Source organism: Rhipicephalus microplus, chromosome X (genome assembly GCF_043290135.1).
Source record: "Rhipicephalus microplus isolate Deutch F79 chromosome X, USDA_Rmic, whole genome shotgun sequence".
NCBI classification, from domain to species: domain Eukaryota; kingdom Metazoa; phylum Arthropoda; class Arachnida; order Ixodida; family Ixodidae; genus Rhipicephalus; species Rhipicephalus microplus.
Genome location: NC_134710.1, coordinates 178,024,302 through 178,041,696, shown reverse-complemented (window position 1 = coordinate 178,041,696; position 17,395 = coordinate 178,024,302). Strand labels below are relative to the sequence as shown.

Genomic DNA, 17,395 nt, shown 5'->3' with positions numbered 1-17,395 from the left:
TTGTTCTTTATGCCATTTCGAGTTCTTGAATTTAGTTCTGGCTTTTTAAGGAGAAAGCTATAATACTTCATGCAGCATGGCAAAGTATAGGATGAAAAAGAAGTTTAAATGCAAGTTAGCCATTCAATATGCCATGCGTGGACCTACTGTGGAGCCCGGAGATGAAAGTCACCTACAGACACAAAACGAGCTACGAAAAAATACTTCTTTTGTCTCGCTCAAGAAAAGCCTGTACCACTTCAAAAGAGGTCCCAAGCTATCAGCCTGGTGAATTTCAGGCGCATTGAATTTTGCTTTTGTTACACTGACATACGGTTTAAATCTTTAGAGCCATTTTTCTCGAAAGGCGACTTTTTGCATCTTAGTGTTACACGAATGATAGCTCTGCTTCTAACCAATATTTCCACAAAAAATTTTGCGTGCCGTTTCTCCATAGGTTGAGCTGTGCATTCAAGCAGAAGTATTGATCACGAGTGGTAACTCTTTGGAATATGGCCAAAAGCGTGCAAAATAGGCTTGCCAAATACTATAAACTTTTTCCCTTTTTTTATGATAATGTGCCTAGGCTTCAAGATAAGATGGTCGCGGAGGTTAGATGCACAGATGTCCCCACTAAATAGTTGCCAAGTCATGCTTCAGTCGCACCAAAAGTTTTTTAGTTATCACTGTTAGCGCAACACACATATTTTGGCACCTTTTAATTTTTTAAAATTAATTTTCAACATTTTTTGCTATTTCATCATCTTGTTCACAAAATTTTTCAAAGCCCTACAAGCCAAAACCATAATTTAACCTTTGGGCTAAAACTGTAAAATCTTTTCTCGGAGGTGTTGACCTACCTTAACTCTTTCGTTACCACACCTATTCAAATCGATCACTAGTGATAGATGCTTCTGGTTTCTAATTTCGGCTTGTTAATATTGTTCCTCGTGCACCCAGCACTTTCAACAGGTTTTCCCACTCACTTTATTCCAAGTGCCAGTCTAAATAATCCACACGCCATTGAAATAATCTGAGTGCCAAGCTATTTATTCCATGAGCCAAACATTTAATCCTAGCGCCAACTCAGTTAGGGCACGTGCCAGTGAGTTCAATCCAAGTGCCACCATGTGTAATCCAATTGCTAACAGCTTTAACTCAGGTGCCAGCCAGTTTAATTCATGCACCAGAAACACATGGTTTGCCACTTTATACAGTATAAATGTCGGAATAATGTAAACATGGAGTGGCAGGAAGAACTTTTCGCTCGCCTGTAAATGTTATTGCTTATGAAATGAGGTGCAGTGCTCTTTCCCCCCTAACGTTTTGGTATCATAGCTTCAAATACAATAAACAGTGCATATTAATTGCATTTATGGGTACTAAATATATTTGCTCATAGAGTCCATGTTAGTCTATGCTTCATCGCTACTGCATTATTCCGGCTAATCATCTAATTACATCATCACATATGCAGAGACTCATGTCGTCTGCTCACCAGACGGCATTTGGCTGGCTATTCGCTGAGGCGTTCCCAGTTATCTGCTCAGCACGGCGAGAACGATGGTGACCGACAGATGATATTCATCTGTCCTTGAAATCTGAAATAACGATTTAAAAAACTGAACTGGCATTTATTTGGGTTCATGAGGAATTAAGTTTTTCTATAAAAGCGTCAAAGGAGATACTCCTGTTTTCATGTAACAAACGATGCTGGCGTTGCTGAAGCGTGTTTAGTTAAAACACGCGTGTGTCACCGCATACACATAATTTTGTTTGCATAAAAAGATAACAGCTAATATGAATGTAAAATGTGACTTTTGTTGTCCACATCAGGATAATGAGTTTATGCCTTATGAGCACTGCAGGACCAAAACCTCTTCGGAATTATCGCTGATTCGCTCTGCCCTGTGAGGGGATCCTTATTCATTCAGCAGGTACCTGCTTTTGAGCCATCGCTGCCCACGGCCAAATTTTTCATATATTGTTATGCATTCGGCACTCCAATAACCATATTGTAAGCACATTCCAAGCATTTGATCGTTCTCACTTGCACATACCCATCATCATCGTTCTCACTTGCACATACCCATCATCATCGTCCTCTCTCTTGGTGTGGTTCTGAGCGGAGCCAGACATCGCAGAATAAACGCTTCTGCTCGCCCTGCCTGCTCGCCGTACCTAGTCTGCCTGCGTCTTTCAGAGTGGTGGAGGTGCGGGGTAAGATCCCGACGTCCTCCTACGTTCATTTCCCACCTGGAGCTCCGATCTGGTCGCCGATTGCACCCAGCCACCCACACAGGTATGCAGACATCGGACCTAACGCCTAGCCCTAACGCTACAGCCCCTACGCCGGCGGCTGCCCGCTCTTCATCTACTGTCACCAGCCCTCAGCGCGAACCGCCCGTGTTCGCGGGTCTTCGCGGTGACGACGTCGAGGAATGGCTTGACCTTTACAACCGTGTGGGTTCAGCCAATCGATGGACCGAAGCAGAGAAACTGAGCTACCTTCCTTTCTATTTGACCAGCGTAGCCAAAACCTGGTATTTTAATCACGAAACTGACTTCGTTGATTGGTCGACCTTTGCCAACAAACTGCGACAAATATTCGGATGCTCATCGGGTCGTTCCGAAGCCGCGAAACAGAAGCTGGCTGTGCGTCTACAACTGGCACATGAGTCGTACACTTCGTATATCGAGGATGTTTTGGCCCTCTGTCGCCGTGCGAATAAAGACATGACGGAAGATGAGCGCGTTCGCCACATCCTTAAAGGAATCGGCCCAATCGCATTCAACGCCTTGGCTGTTGGCAATCCCGCTACGGTTAACGACGTCATTTCGACATGCCAACGCCTTGACCAGTTGCAGTCCCTTCGGCTTCAACAAGACAGTGATCCACGCCTGATGCCTCCCTCTGAATTAAAAACCCTTATCCGCACAATCATCCGGGAAGAACTTCGAGACCTTGAACAGCAGCGGTCCACTGTCGCCTCCGCTCCGTCTCCACCATTCGACCTGCGGAATCTTGTTAAGCAGGAGTTAGCGGCAATGGCGACACCGACATCCCCGGTCGCTCCGCCAGCACGCCCGATGCCCACATACGCCGATGTGACGCCCAGGTCGACACCGGCAGCACCGGTTGTTCAAACGGTAATGCCCACATATGCGGAGATCGCTGCGATTCCGCCTGCTCCCGGGGCATCTAGCTCTACGGATACTGCTAGTAGCCATTTGGCTGCTATGCGAGGTGGAATGACTGCTGCACCCTTGTATCCTCAGTGGCGTCAATCCCGTCCTGTTTGCTTTTACTGCGGTATACGAGGCCACATTTCTCGTTACTGCCGTCGCCGCCAGCAAGAGGAACGACGAGGCTATGCTGAGTTCGAACGAGACCGGTTCCGAAGACCAGATCTTTATGCTCCAGACACCTACCCGTCCGCGCAGTACCGGTCTCCGTCTCCTCCAGTGTCCCCTCGTCAACATCAGGAATACCGCTCCTCCAGACGACGCTCTCCATCGCCCTATCGCCGCTCCGCATCGCCGCTTCGTCCAATCATCTCCCGTCCTGTTGACCAATCTTCGGAAAACTAAGGATTGCAGTTTTTGGAGGGAAAACTGCGTCCCGTCGACCAACAAAAATACCTCCTGTTCGCCCAGCTAATATGTTGTCAGTGATTATTGAAGGTATTCCTGTGCAAGCTCTCGTTGACACCGGTGCAACCACTTCTGTTTTGCGTAGTGACTTGTGCTCGCGCCTCCGTAAAGTCAGAACGCCCTATGTGGGACCTGTGTTGCGTGGGGCAAATAACGTGCTGATTCAACCTGACGGACAGTGTACGGCTCGTGTTTCTATTGATGGTATACGTCACCACATCGAGATGATTGTGTTGCCCACGTGCATTCATGAACTTATCCTTGGTTGGGACTTTCTGCATTCTGCTTCCGCTGTTATATCCTTTAAAGAGAACGTCATTCACATAACGGATACAACGGATGCGCCCATTCCAGTTTCATCACCCTCGATCTCCAACTTGGTCATTGTTGAAGACTGCGTCCTGCACCCTGGTCACGAACACGTGATAGCTGTCGCATCTACCCAAGTAACCGACGGTGATGCACTTGTGGCTCCTTCGTTTCGCTGCACCTCCCGTGGAATTCTCGTCGCCTCTTGCCTCCTCCGGTTTTCCTCTGGCTGCGCTTTTCTGCCCGTTTCTAACACAACTGCAGAATCTGTGCTGCTGCCCAAGGGAATGACAGTGGCAAAGATTGACTTCTCTCCATTGACCTCCATCGCGACACTCTGCCCGTCTTCGTCACCAGTACCAGCTCCAGGTTCACGTTCTTTCCCTTTTCGACCTGTCATTGGTTCAGACCTCACACCAAAACAGTCTGAAGCACTATTGGCCCTTTTGGCTAAGCACAAAGCCTGCTTTGATAGCTGTACCACAACACTGAGTCAGACTTCCGCGGCTGTACATCGCATTGAAACCGACGGTTCTCGTGTGATACGCCGTCGCCCATATCGGGTTTCGCAATCAGAGAGAGAAATAATTGAAAAAGAAGTGAACGAGATGCTATCGCGAAATATAATACGACCTTCTTCGAGTTCCTGGGCATCTCCAGTCGTTTTAGTTAAAAAGAAGGATGGCTCTGTTCGTTTTTGCATTGACTACCGCGCGTTAAATAAGATCACACGCAAGGACGTATATCCTATGCCTAGAATTGATGACGCTTTAGACACACTGCAAGGGGCGAACTATTTTTCGAGCCTTGACTTACGATCAGGTTACTGGCAAATCCCCATGAACGAGGCTGACAAAGAAAAAACTGCATTTGCCACACCGGACGGCCTTTATGAATTTAATGTAATGCCATTCGGCTTGTGCAACGCTCCAGCCACGTTTGAGCGAATGATTGATACTGTTCTTCGTGGCCTAAAATGGAAGACCTGCCTCTGTTACTTAGATGATATCGTTGTTTTTTCAAGTACCTTTGCCCAACATCTTCAACGATTAGACGAGGTGCTACAATGTCTCTCCAAGGCTGGCCTTCAGATAAATACAAAGAAGTGTACATTTGCCAGCAAAAGCATCAAAGTCCTCGGTCACGTCGTTTCCAAAGACGGAATCCAACCAGATCCCGAGAAGATCGCAGCTGTGCTACAGTTCCCTCGACCGTCCAACCAAAAGACGTTGCGCAGCTTTCTTGGTCTCGCGTCCTATTTTCGTCGCTTTATACGCAACTTTGCTACCTTAGCGGCTCCGCTAAATAAGTTATTGGCCACTGGTGCTCCTTTCTCATGGTCCAACGACTGCGAATCTGCATTTGAAATTTTGAAAGAACGCCTGACTTCCGGACCAGTGCTGCGCCACTTCGATGAGAGAGCGCCTACCATACTCCATACTGACGCAAGCGCACAAGGCATTGGAGCAGTCCTTCTGCAGCGTGATTCCACCTCTAAAGAGCAGGTTGTGGCCTACGCTAGCCGGACTCTGTCAACAGCTGAGCGGAATTACACCATCACGGAGCAGGAGTGCTTGGCTATCGTATGGTCGATACAGAAATTCCGCCCGTATCTCTACGGTCGGCACTTCACCATCATCACCGACCACCACGCACTCTGTTGGCTTTCATCAATGAAGAATATGTCAGGACGTCTTGCGCGCTGGATACTGCGCTTACAAGAGTACGACTTTACAGTTACGTACAAGTCTGGCAAATGTCATCATGATGCCGACGCGCTGTCCCGGTGCCCACTTTCGCTCTCTCGTGACAATACGTCCACCGCATCGCGTTCGAATGACTCTGACACCCAGCTTGCCTCACAACACGTATCGCTCGCATCGCTGGATCCAATGCAGCTATCTTCGAACTCCGATTTACGTTCACTTCAGCTGGCAGATTCCTACTGTCGGTCTTTCATTGATCGCCTTCGCGGTGTCACTAAACCACCCAACAGCCGCTTGCGACGCCAGCTTCGACAATTTCGCCTTCAGGACGGTGTGCTTAAGCGCTACATTTACCATCCCACCGGTAACAAGTGGGTGCCAGTTCTTCCCCGCTGCCTTCGTCTTCGAGTTTTGGAAGCATTCCACGATGATATTGCTGCCGGTCATCTAGGCTTCCACAAGACCTACGATCGCATCAAGACGCGCTGCTTCTGGCCTGGCTTGTCCACAACGGTGGCCAAATACGTGGGCTCGTGCGCGTTGTGTCAGCACCGCAAGCGATCCACATCCCCGCCTGCTGGTTTCCTTCAGCCTCTTCCCTGTCCCACCACACCATTCGAATTTGTCGGAATAGACTTGTATGGTCCTTTGCCGTTGACACCTTCCGGTCACCGTTGGATCGTCACTGCAGTCGACCATCAAACAAGATACGCCGAGACTTCACCTCTTCATTCTGCTACCGCCACAGAAATCGCCAATTTTTTCTTGAACTCCATCGTCTTGCGCCACGGAGCCCCTCGCGTCCTTTTGAGTGACCGTGGCAAAGCCTTCCTTTCCAAGGTCCTGGATGAAGTCCTGCAGGCGTGCAATACAGTCCATAAAACCACTTCTACATACCATCCGCAAACGAATGGCCTTACCGAGCGCTTCCACCGAACACTCTCTGACATGATATCGATGTACTTGCATCCTGACCACAAAAATTGGGATAACATTTTACCGTTTGTCACCTTCGCATACAATACTGCGGTACAACGATCAACTGGCTACAGCCCGTTTTTTCTCGTGTACGGCCGATCTGCCTCCTCGGTCTTCGACACGGCATTTTTCTTTGCACCGGCTCCAAGCAGTACCTCGCTCCCAGAAGAGTTCGCAGCCCGAGTCACACAATGCCGTGAAATTGCTCGCAAAAACACGGAAGCAACCCAAAAGGAGAGAAAACATCGCTGTGATAAAAAACGACGCGACGTGGCCTTTAATGCTGGCGATAAGGTTTTACTATGGACCCCGGTTCGAGCGTCGGGCCTTTGCGAGAAATTTCTTCACCGGTATGTTGGCCCATACACCGTTGTACGACAGACATCTCCAGTTAACTACCTCGTCACCCCGCTTCAGTCTGTCACTGACCGCCGTCTGCGCAGCACGGAAATAGTTCACGTCTCACGCATGAAGCCTTTTGTTACTCGTTCGGCCGATCTCTGACTGGCGGCCAGGTTGGCCGCTTCGCAGAGGGGGGGGGGGAAATTGTAAGCACATTCCAAGCATTTGATCGTTCTCACTTGCACATACCCATCATCATCGTTCTCACTTGCACATACCCATCATCATCGTCCTCTCTCTTGGTGTGGTTCTGAGCGGAGCCAGACATCGCAGAATAAACGCTTCTGCTCGCCCTGCCTGCTCGCCGTACCTAGTCTGCCTGCGTCTTTCAATATTCTGTCCTTTGCATTACATGAGTTGTCCTGGTGATGTAATGCTATACAAATCCAAATTATAAGCTTTAGTGACGAAGACAAAATATTCGTTAACATGTTCACGCTTTTTCTTTCGTTGCCATTGAAATGACTCCACCCGAGCCAAGAACTCATCTACAAACTTGTACATAATAAAGTACAAACACGGCTGAAGTGAACAACGGCAGTAATTTTTTTTTCATAAATACTAGCAGCAAATACAAATAATAGTGATTTGTTCTATATTGCGACTATCATCTTATATATTGTACATTTCGATTGTACTGCAGTTTTTATGCCCCGTATGATGCTTTTCGTGCATGGATTAAACTGACTGACACCTGAAATAAAGCTGTTGGGAATTGGATTAAACACTGTGTCACTTGGATTAAATTCACTGGAACGTGGCCTAATTGAGTTGGCGCTTGAATTAAATATGTTAGCACTTGAATGAAATGTATGGCACATGGATTAAATAGCTTAGTTCTTGAATTATTTCGTTGGCATGCGGATTATTTAAGCTGGCACTTAGATTAAGCGAGAGGGAAAACCTGTAATTGTTAGTCCAGCCATTCAGCTTTCAGAATCAATTTGAATTTGCTTGTTTTGGCAACATAGTGGTTTTTGACAGCCCTTAGCACGAACCAATGTGCGTGTATTGCTGGAACAACGCACTAGGCTGGCGAACTTGACTGAAAAGCGTGCCCCTCGTGATTAGGCTACAGCAACATCACAGTTCTGTAATGAAAAGAGCCTTTGCAAGCCAAATATTCAATTGAAGTGTTAGCTCTGCAATTTGACTATGTTGAGCAGTCATAATGGCCAGAAATTTATGCGAGATATTCAATAGAGAGCTTTTCGTAGAAGTCAGGGGAAATTTGTTCTACAAAAATATTTACGAAGGTCCGCCGCGTGTTTAAAATGTCTAGGTGGTCTTCTTCGACAGTTTCAAGCACCTTAGGTTTTGCTCACACCGTTATATCAGACACAGCGTTGCATGTAGTATCACGTGTGGCTTCTATGACATCATCGTCACGTGCGCGCATGGGTGTGCACAAGCGCTGCAAAACACATTCGCTGCTCGAAACTGTCTTGCAACCCCACCTGAGCTAAGGAAGGATGAGTTTAGAGTTCGCACATGACAGCAACTCTGCTCCAAGTTTTATGGCAACGATGTTTTGCGCGAGCCTGAGACATCTGCAGTCATTCATGGATTGGTTTTGTTTACATTCTCAAGTTTTCTCCTCCGCCGCAAGTGCGTATAGCTTCTGACCTTTGTGCACAATATTATAGGTATACTCTGGTTATGTGCGTGGTCCACACTCCACCAGGGCGTGGCGTGCTCGCGCTGGCTTCAGAGCTTCTGGTAATGGCAAGAAGACTCCCGGAGCACTTCTTGGCCCTGACTATGGAGCAGTGCGAAACGTTTTAGAACTGCACGCAAGATTGCCCTTTTTTTAATATGATATGCGGGAAAATGCTAAGAAATATGCTTAGATGCATATATTTAAATGCCAGCCTATGCGCAGTGCAGTGGCTCATAGAAACAGGTGACGCTAGATGAAATAGCAAAGTTCTTCAGAAATCTCATTTATAGAGGGATTATTCGTCTCACGGGTATCCATCTATATTGGAGCACCTGTAGACTCTTATCGCAAGGCAACAAAAATTTACTAAGAACAGTGTACGAGTGCACTTCTCTCACGAAAAACCATGTAATGCTTCACCGCATGGTACGAGCAACAAAGCAGCACCTCGGTTCCGATTGTCTTTGTCTATGTGAAGAGAAACGATTTGTACAACATTCATTATTTTTCTAATGTTACTGGGTCATTTATTTACAAAATGTATATTCTAAATTTTCTTTCTTTTGAATATTTTAGCACGTATAGTGTTTTTTATTGCACTGTTTACCAGCTGGCGACCAATTATTCCACACTTTTGTCATTTTCATTCATTCTAAAATTTTTTGTTGCTCTACAACATATATTTTTTGGAAAGAGCATTTCATTGTGCAAAGCTTAGCCTGCTGCAATGCTTGCTGGATTACTTTCCAAACTGGCAAAAGAGATCTTTCCAATGCATATGAAAAACAACCATTTTCGCATGGTAACGAAAGAGTTAAAGAGGTTCTGACACAAAATTTCACAGCCGAGATAGTCTGTGGGATCGATTACCGTGAATATAGGTATATCATCTGCAAAACAACAGCAAATAAAGCTTGGAAGGTAGTTTACAGCAATTTTGAAGTTTGAATTTTGAAGGTACTGACACCATCAACAGCAACCCTACGGAGACAGCCTTACTTCCTTCAGGTCCCCACGTTGTAGTCATTAAAACAAGGTATAATGACATCTCAGCCGCCATTTTCCTTTTGCCGAATTCATTCTAGCAGTCCTCTTGACTTCTCAGCGGCTCATCGCAAGTTCGCAGTAGGGCGGCACGCGTTGAAAGTTCCGTTTTTGGCGACACTGCCGCCCCATTTCCTCTTCAAAAGAAGTGTCTGATGTGGACCATGTGGAAGTGCGTCACAGTTTTGTGTGCTACCATGGTCGAGAACTGCCCATGCTAGGTGGCGATAGTTTCAAGGCAGCTTGTTGTTGGAGCTCTCTCAAACCAAATTAAAACTGGTTGATAATAAGGAGCTTGTAAATAATTATCTGTCGCGTGCTGCAGCAAAAAATGTACCATGTTATGACTAACCTACCCCAGCTAAACATTGCAGCTAGAAAACGCAAGGTGGAAGTTTTTGTGTCAGTACCCCTATGAATGTGAGCGTGTTTTTTGAAGGAATTCCAAGTTGCTCCAAGTATCTTCGTTATGACAGGTTACTATCTAGCCCCCCCCCCCCCCCCCCCCTCTTCCCAACAACAAGTTCTAATAAACTGTGGTCAGTGTTCCATGCAGGCCTATGTCCCACCCTTCTCTCCATGTTGCGAGATTCACTGATAATACCAGGCTTGAGAATTTTCACGGTTCACGCAATGCTTTTCAGATATGACAACTTACCAGGTAGGTTTGGGTCTGTGAACAGGTCAGCTAGGGTTCTTCTGTTTAGAGCCACACTTGGTACAGCATTACTCGGGGCAAATCCATGCAAAGGCTCTTGCTTGATGACTGGCTTCCCTTCGACCTTGACGACTGGCTTCCACTTGGAGGCTGGGACTTGTGATGTTACTAGTGGAAGGGTGATTGGACAATTGGTGCGCATTTCCTCCAGCCCATCATCAATAAACTGCAAATAAACCACCCCACAATCACTATTAACTACATTCAATCACCACATTCAAAGCATGATAGAATGCAATTTGATAAAAGCACCCATATTGTGTCCTTTCTTATGTCCTCTTTTTTTTTTTTTCGCTGTACAAACATGTCTATAAAATGAAACTTTTTAATTTTACATAACATTCAGTGGTATTTTGTGCTATGATGCCTTTGTCCAACATAGCAGTACAATTAAGGTGCAAGTTTTATTTATTTACTTTCTTACTCACATTTCACTAAGGTAAAAGTAATGGAACGTGCATTTTCTAGTACCGCCAGACCTTTTGAACCCCTTGAGCTAAACACTAGGGGAAACACTCATATAAAATGAAGACAATGTGGCACGAGTGATCGCGTGACTACAGCAGCCACATCTAGAGGACAAAAGTGGGCAGAGAACCATTAGCAAGTCAAGAGAAACATAACTTGCACTGTCATTCAGCATTCAGCTCTGACACCGAGAAACCAACATATTCAGGGAAAAAAAGGAATGAGACAGCTGCTAGAGTGACGCTCATAAAATGCTGATAAGATATTTCATTTTCATATTAAAGCCAAATGTTTTCGCAACACATCCATCAACATCGACACTAACTTGATGTCTGGCTACAGTACTAATCCTGGTGATGTCACGCAGCAGTCTGGCTCGTTGTGATGATGTCAAGCACCGAAACACAAAAAATGGCAGCTTGCACGTCGCCTTCTCAATCATCTCCTTGTGTCATGCGGTCACTGTCATCCAGCGTATCTGTGAAGAGAGCTAGCGGAGTATGGAATAGTGTATGTGCACACGAATTCGAGATTAGCGCTTATGAGAAGGCAAAGGAATCGTTCCGCTTCAAATTTGTCGTCATGGCACCAATATTCTGCCCTCTGAAGTCTTGCGCCAGTGAAACGGGGACAATAGGTGCAAGTTACACCGTCCGATCCGGTGCCGAGACAAGCGTGGGTTGACTTCCTGCGCCGCAGCCGAGGCGGAGACTGGACACCAATCAAGCGGAGTTTACTGTTTGCTGCACTTCACTCCAGACTCGTACACACACAACATGCAGTTGCTGACCGACTTTGGATTATCGATGAAAAACCTGCACCCTAAAAGTGATGCCATGCCAACATTGTACCCCCTTGTCGTGACAGTTGCCACACATCTGCGCACAGCATGCAAAGCAGACAATCGAAGAAGAGACACGCGGACGAGGACATGTCACGAAAACTTGCGTGTGCACTTACTACCGCCTGGTGGCGCTGCTCATGCCACATCGTGATGTCGGGATACTGTAGGAACCAAAACTAGCTTTTAAAAGCACACTGTAATTAATTTTTCAGGGTACACTCACGCTCATCGATGCAATTCGTATGCACAAAGGGCTTGACCTACCATTTGAAGCCAAAAACAACAAGCGAAAAATTTTCGTGTCAGTACCTCTTTAATAGGCCACCACCTTCAAAAAAATGTTTTACAGTTTCCATCCAAAAGTTATAATTATGATTTTGGCTGGTAGGGCTTCAAAAAATTTAAGGTTTAAAATAATGAAACTACTAAAACTGTAAAAAATAAATTTATAAAAATCAAAATTGGCCAAGATGTGTGTGTTGTACGAGCAGTCATCACTACGAAATGCTAGGTGCGATTCAAATGCGACTAGGCAGGTACATAATGAAGACCCGTCATCATCAAGTCATCTCTAATATATGGTACGTTACCACAAAAACACTAAATAGTTGAGATTTGACATGTTTCTTTTCCACACGATTATTCATAGTGCAAAAATTTAGAGCTGAATTTCAAATAATTCTGCTTGAATGTACAGTTGCAGTTATAAAGAAACAGTATGAAAATTTTCATGAGGAAATTTTCATTGGAAAGAGATTTATAACTGTTGGCATCCCAGCAAGTGCATGCTTGATACATTGATTTTATAACTGATGCCTCTTTTTCGTCCTATACTTTGTCATATTTCACGGAGTACTATAACTTTCTCTTTTAAAGGCGACAACTTAAAGAGGAAGAGGTAGTGTTATGAAAATCATAAATAGCCAAGCCAAACCGCGTGCAACTGAAGCAACAGAGTGCCATAGATGTGTAGTAGCCATTTTAAAATAAATCCACTACATCATCTCCCACAAGCTTTGTTATGTACTTTGACAACATAATATTGCGGTTTATGTAGGCTTGTGCAAGTATTCAAATGATTCAAATATTCGAACGAATAGTAGAGTATTCGAATTCACTTCGATTCAAATTTAAATTATCGAATATTTCAAAGTATTCGACATGAACGAATAGCTGTATGAACAGCATGTAACCACCTGTAAAGATAATTTCACTGCAGTATAGTGTTGCTAAGCCGTGAAAGCATCTAATCACAAGAAATTTGCACTGCCGCAAAGCCCCACTTCAAATTTAAAGGGGCCCTGCAACACTTTTTGAGCATGGTCAGCAAACGCTGCCGATAGGTAATCGAGGTTACCGAGAACACGCGAGCTAAATATTATAGCACAGCACGTGACCTGAAATCCACAATAAATTCTAAATGTCAGATGAAATTGCTGTCTTTTCTCGGTAAATGACGCCACAATGTCGGAAATCGCTCGTCACCGCCATTGTACCAGCCATTGGCTGATTTGGGCATGGGGTGCTTGGTCGCTACTGGGGCCACTGTGGGTGGCCTTGACATGTCCACCCGTACATGCGCAATTACAATAAAAAACCACATATTCATCAAAGAAAATAAAAAGGAAAAGAAAGAGTGCTCAAGGTGACGTGACCATTTCCTTTCACTATGCCATCTCTCCCAGCTTTATTTCAAGCGCTTTCGTGAGGAAGAGAAGAGAGAATGCAATTGCAGCATGTGTCAAACCTTTGCAACTCCACTCATACTGGACAGATCCTAAAAAATTGTTGCGGCATTTAATTCATAAGGTAATAAGCTTTTTTAGTGAATCCATTTCTTGAAAAACTGTTGCAGGGTCCCTTTATATGAACATGTTATACTCAAATCGATTGATATGTGGGGTTTAACGTCCCAAAACCACCATATGATTATGAGAGACGCCGTAGTGGAGGGCTCCGGAAATTTTGACCACCTGGGGTTCTTTAACGTGCACCCAAATCTGAGCACACGGGCCTACACCATTTTCCCCTCCATCGGAAATGCAGCCGCCGCAGCCGGGATTATGTTATCCTCAAATCGATCGATCATTTTCTAAGCTTAAAAGCTTGTTGTGCCGGCTTATACACTTTAGCTGTGATGGATAATGCAATATATTTTACAGGTTATCACTTGCATTTTACTGAAAGTTGATTGATATGTGGGGTTTAACGTCCCAAAACCACTATATGATTATGAGAGACGCCGTAGTGGAGGGCTCCGGAAATTTAGACCACCTGGGGTTCTTTAACGTGCACCAAATCTGAGCACACGGGCCTAATTTTTACTGAAAGTCAAATCCTCCTACTTCTCTAAGTTGTTTAGACTTTCTTTGAATGGAAAAAAATAAAGAAAGCATAGAGTCCTTGTATAAAAAAATATTGTGCAGATTAGTTAGGTTATGATAAATATGCCCATTTTTCTTTATACGTCATATATTTTATTCAAATTCAATTCGAAATTATTCGACAAAAATCACTATTCGCTTCAAACCTAAAATTCACTATTCGCACAAGCCTAGTGTTATGTCTAACAAAAACCATTTGTGACGTTATGGGAGGCGTTGTGGAATCGAAAACTTTCAGTATCAGTTAAGAGTTCAACCAAGGGGGGACGGATAAATGGTCATAACTTTCGGACGTCTTAAGATAATTTTATCACTATTCTTCTTAAATATTCTTGAATATACAAGGATTACCAATATTTCAAATATAAGAAATAATCTTTTTCAGAAAAATAGGTTTTTGAAGGTGGTGACCTACCTTAAAACGTTACGTGCATGTGCACATGTGAGGCATATGGCTGTCATTACATTTCAGAATGTGCATATATCCATCAATAAAGCTTAATGCATTAAGGCGTTACAGAAAGCACGTTGGAGGGCTGGCATCGAACTCTGATGTCGTGCGATGCTCACTTGCACTTAAATTGCATCTTTCGCATTGTACCCTCAGTTCGTTTTGATGAGCTTCCTACTTTTCTGAAGCGAGGTTGTATTGAAGGAAGAAGCATGCCAGGTCCTTGATTTTTCGGGAAACAGCACCTCAAGACCAATGAAAGAGAAGCGCCTATAAAAATTCGTTTGCGGGCAGCTTTTTTTGCACTACCCATTTATGGCCAGCACGTAGATGGAGGCGCTGGTGGCGGCGTTATTCGCAGCGCCAACTGGGCAGAGTCTGACGTCTATATCTTCTGTGCCTTTATTGGACAAATACTGTTGATGGCAGTTGATCTCACTCAACCATATCGCAATGTTGCACCTCAGTGATACGCTAAATGGGACTATTGAGAAAATGTACATGGGCCATGCAGCATTTTTGAAAGTTAAAACTGTTTCAAATGTGGTAGTTCTGAGAAACGCAATGTATTGTATTGCCACGTTCCATTTCCCAAGTTTTTGTTATCGTCCCAAAACACCACACGATTCTCAGCGCAAACCGCGCCTGCAGTTTTCGAGAAGATTCCGGACTGTAGTAGATCATTTGATAAGATCACGCCCACTGTGCGAACGGTACAGATTGTTCTGGAACCTACGCCACCGCCAGCGATAACGCTGGAACATTCGACGGCAAGAGTATAAATGCCGACGCGCTTCGCCGCTTGTCAGTTGTTGATCGAAGGCCGACGCTCCGTTCGCCGCTATCAGTCGGAGACTGCTATCTGTGCGAGACTGCTGCTGTAATTGGACTTTCCGTTTGCCGGGCACAGGTTCGCCCAAATAAACAAAAAAAACTTTTTTTTAAAAAAAAAAAACTGCTTAAAACGAACCTGAGCGTGACGCGGCATCCGTTCGCTGTATTCCAAAGTTCGTAGTAAATGAAACACAGCTTTTAGAAAAAGTGGCGAGTGAAAACACAAACTTTTTTACCCCAAAAAGTCCGTGATGCACGTGTTTCGAAGAGCAGAAGCAATAAGGGCGGTCTCGAGTCCATTTAAAATGGCAGGGTGCTCGTTCGCCAAGGCCCTTGGCATAAGCTGCATGAGGCACTGGCTCCAAAGTTTCATCGTTCTCGCAATCCGATTCCTCTAAATCGCTCTCGCCGTGTACTTCATTCACAATTTCCAAATCCGTGAACGGTTCCGCAGTGTCGACATCATCATCGGTCGTAATTAAACCATCGCAACAGATGTCCGACCCGCTCTCCCAGGTTGGAGTCGACGACGCGCTGCCACCAATTGCCGCCGCAGTTCGGAAGCTTCAGGCTCGGCATCGGGCCCGACGTCGACGAAGTTGGCCTCGTGAAAACAGTTTCGCGCGCATGTAGTTGTCACCGCCGCCCACAAAATATTCACCATCTTCAAAGCTGAATACCGGGACGCCCAAAGCGGCAAGTTGGCTGCCAGGTGGTCAACAGCTATGAACAGGCACTCCGCAACGCGGCACCTAACGCGCGGATTACGCTCAAGCCAAGCGGCCACACTTTCGGTGTTTTTGTTGAGCGGCAGGAAAAAGCATGCTAGTCCCCCCGTCGGCTATCATGACCACGCGCACACCAAGAGCGAGCAAGACGCGCAAACGTGACACACATGCCAGAATGCGTGGAACAGCTCTGGGCTCGTTTCCAGTCAGAAAACGAAACTAATTCGAGTCAGCGTGACGGGCATCGCGGATGCGGTGGAGACGGGCGAGGGGGTTTTGATCAAGTGAGGAGAGCAGGCTTGCGAGAGAAGGGCAAGGCGTTGCGGTAAAGAGAGAGGAGAGAGAGAGAGGAGAGGCGGCGGGAGGGAGACCTTGAAAACAAACACACAAGAAGGAGGCAGGTTGGGCAGCTTGCTTGAAAGGTCCACGAAACTCGCACGTAAAAAAACTTTGAAAGAGAGCCTGTGCGCGCAGAGGTCAAAGCATGACCGCCTGGATCAGTGCGCGTGGCGGTGTTCGAAGAATCGGCGGTCACGGTCAAAAAATCATTTCGTTGCACCGGCAGGTTTGCGTGGCCTCACAAACTTCGATATTTCGCTATTCGTTCTACGCAAATCAACAGCCGTTTTCGCGCTTCCGCACGCGCGCTGAAGGCATGCTGAGTTGAGTGCGAAGTGAGCGAGAACTAGTCCTAAACACAAAATAAATCGCATATTATGAAAGTCGGTGCGGTAGCGTACGCGCGTGCACTAGACACAGACTATCAGATGCAGTCGGTGGCCGACGATGTTAGAAAATGGTCTGGTCACTCCAGGCCGGCGACGCCAACGGCAGTACCAGCGATCAAAAACAGGATAGATGGCCGACCGGTCTTCGAAAAGTGTGAAAACACGGGCCTCGTCTGGCGATGCGGGGTGCTCAGAATAGCGGGGGGACAAAGGACGGAGGGGTGCGTAACAAAAAGCAGTCGGGGCATGGAGGAAGGAAAAACTTTCCTACCTCTATGGGTTGGGGAGAGCAGCAACTAGAGGGTCGCGGAGGCAGGGTCGACGTTTAACAATAAGAATGTATGGGCACCTCGCGGATGCCTGATCGGTGGTCGAAATTGGTTTCCCGGGAAGTCGGCAGATCGCCGACTCCGCTGTAACCGATCAGTTGCGCTCGAAGACGTTTGTTGTAAGTGCGATTTTGTGCCATTGAACTCATGTATATTTTCACGGTCACGCGGTGATTGTT

At 45.8% G+C, this 17,395-nt stretch overlaps 1 protein-coding gene across 4 annotated transcripts in view; it reads right to left on the bottom strand.

Moving 5' to 3' along the window:
- Positions 1-17,395, bottom strand: part of Polr3D (RNA polymerase III subunit C53) — a 148,719-nt gene that overhangs the window by 23,050 nt on the left and 108,274 nt on the right. For all 4 annotated transcript variants that reach the window (XM_075878280.1, XM_075878281.1, XM_037428647.2 and 1 more), the window contains exon 6: positions 10,391-10,616. In XM_075878280.1, coding sequence (XP_075734395.1) covers positions 10,391-10,616 — 226 coding nt within the window. The remainder of the gene's footprint in view (positions 1-10,390; positions 10,617-17,395) is intronic.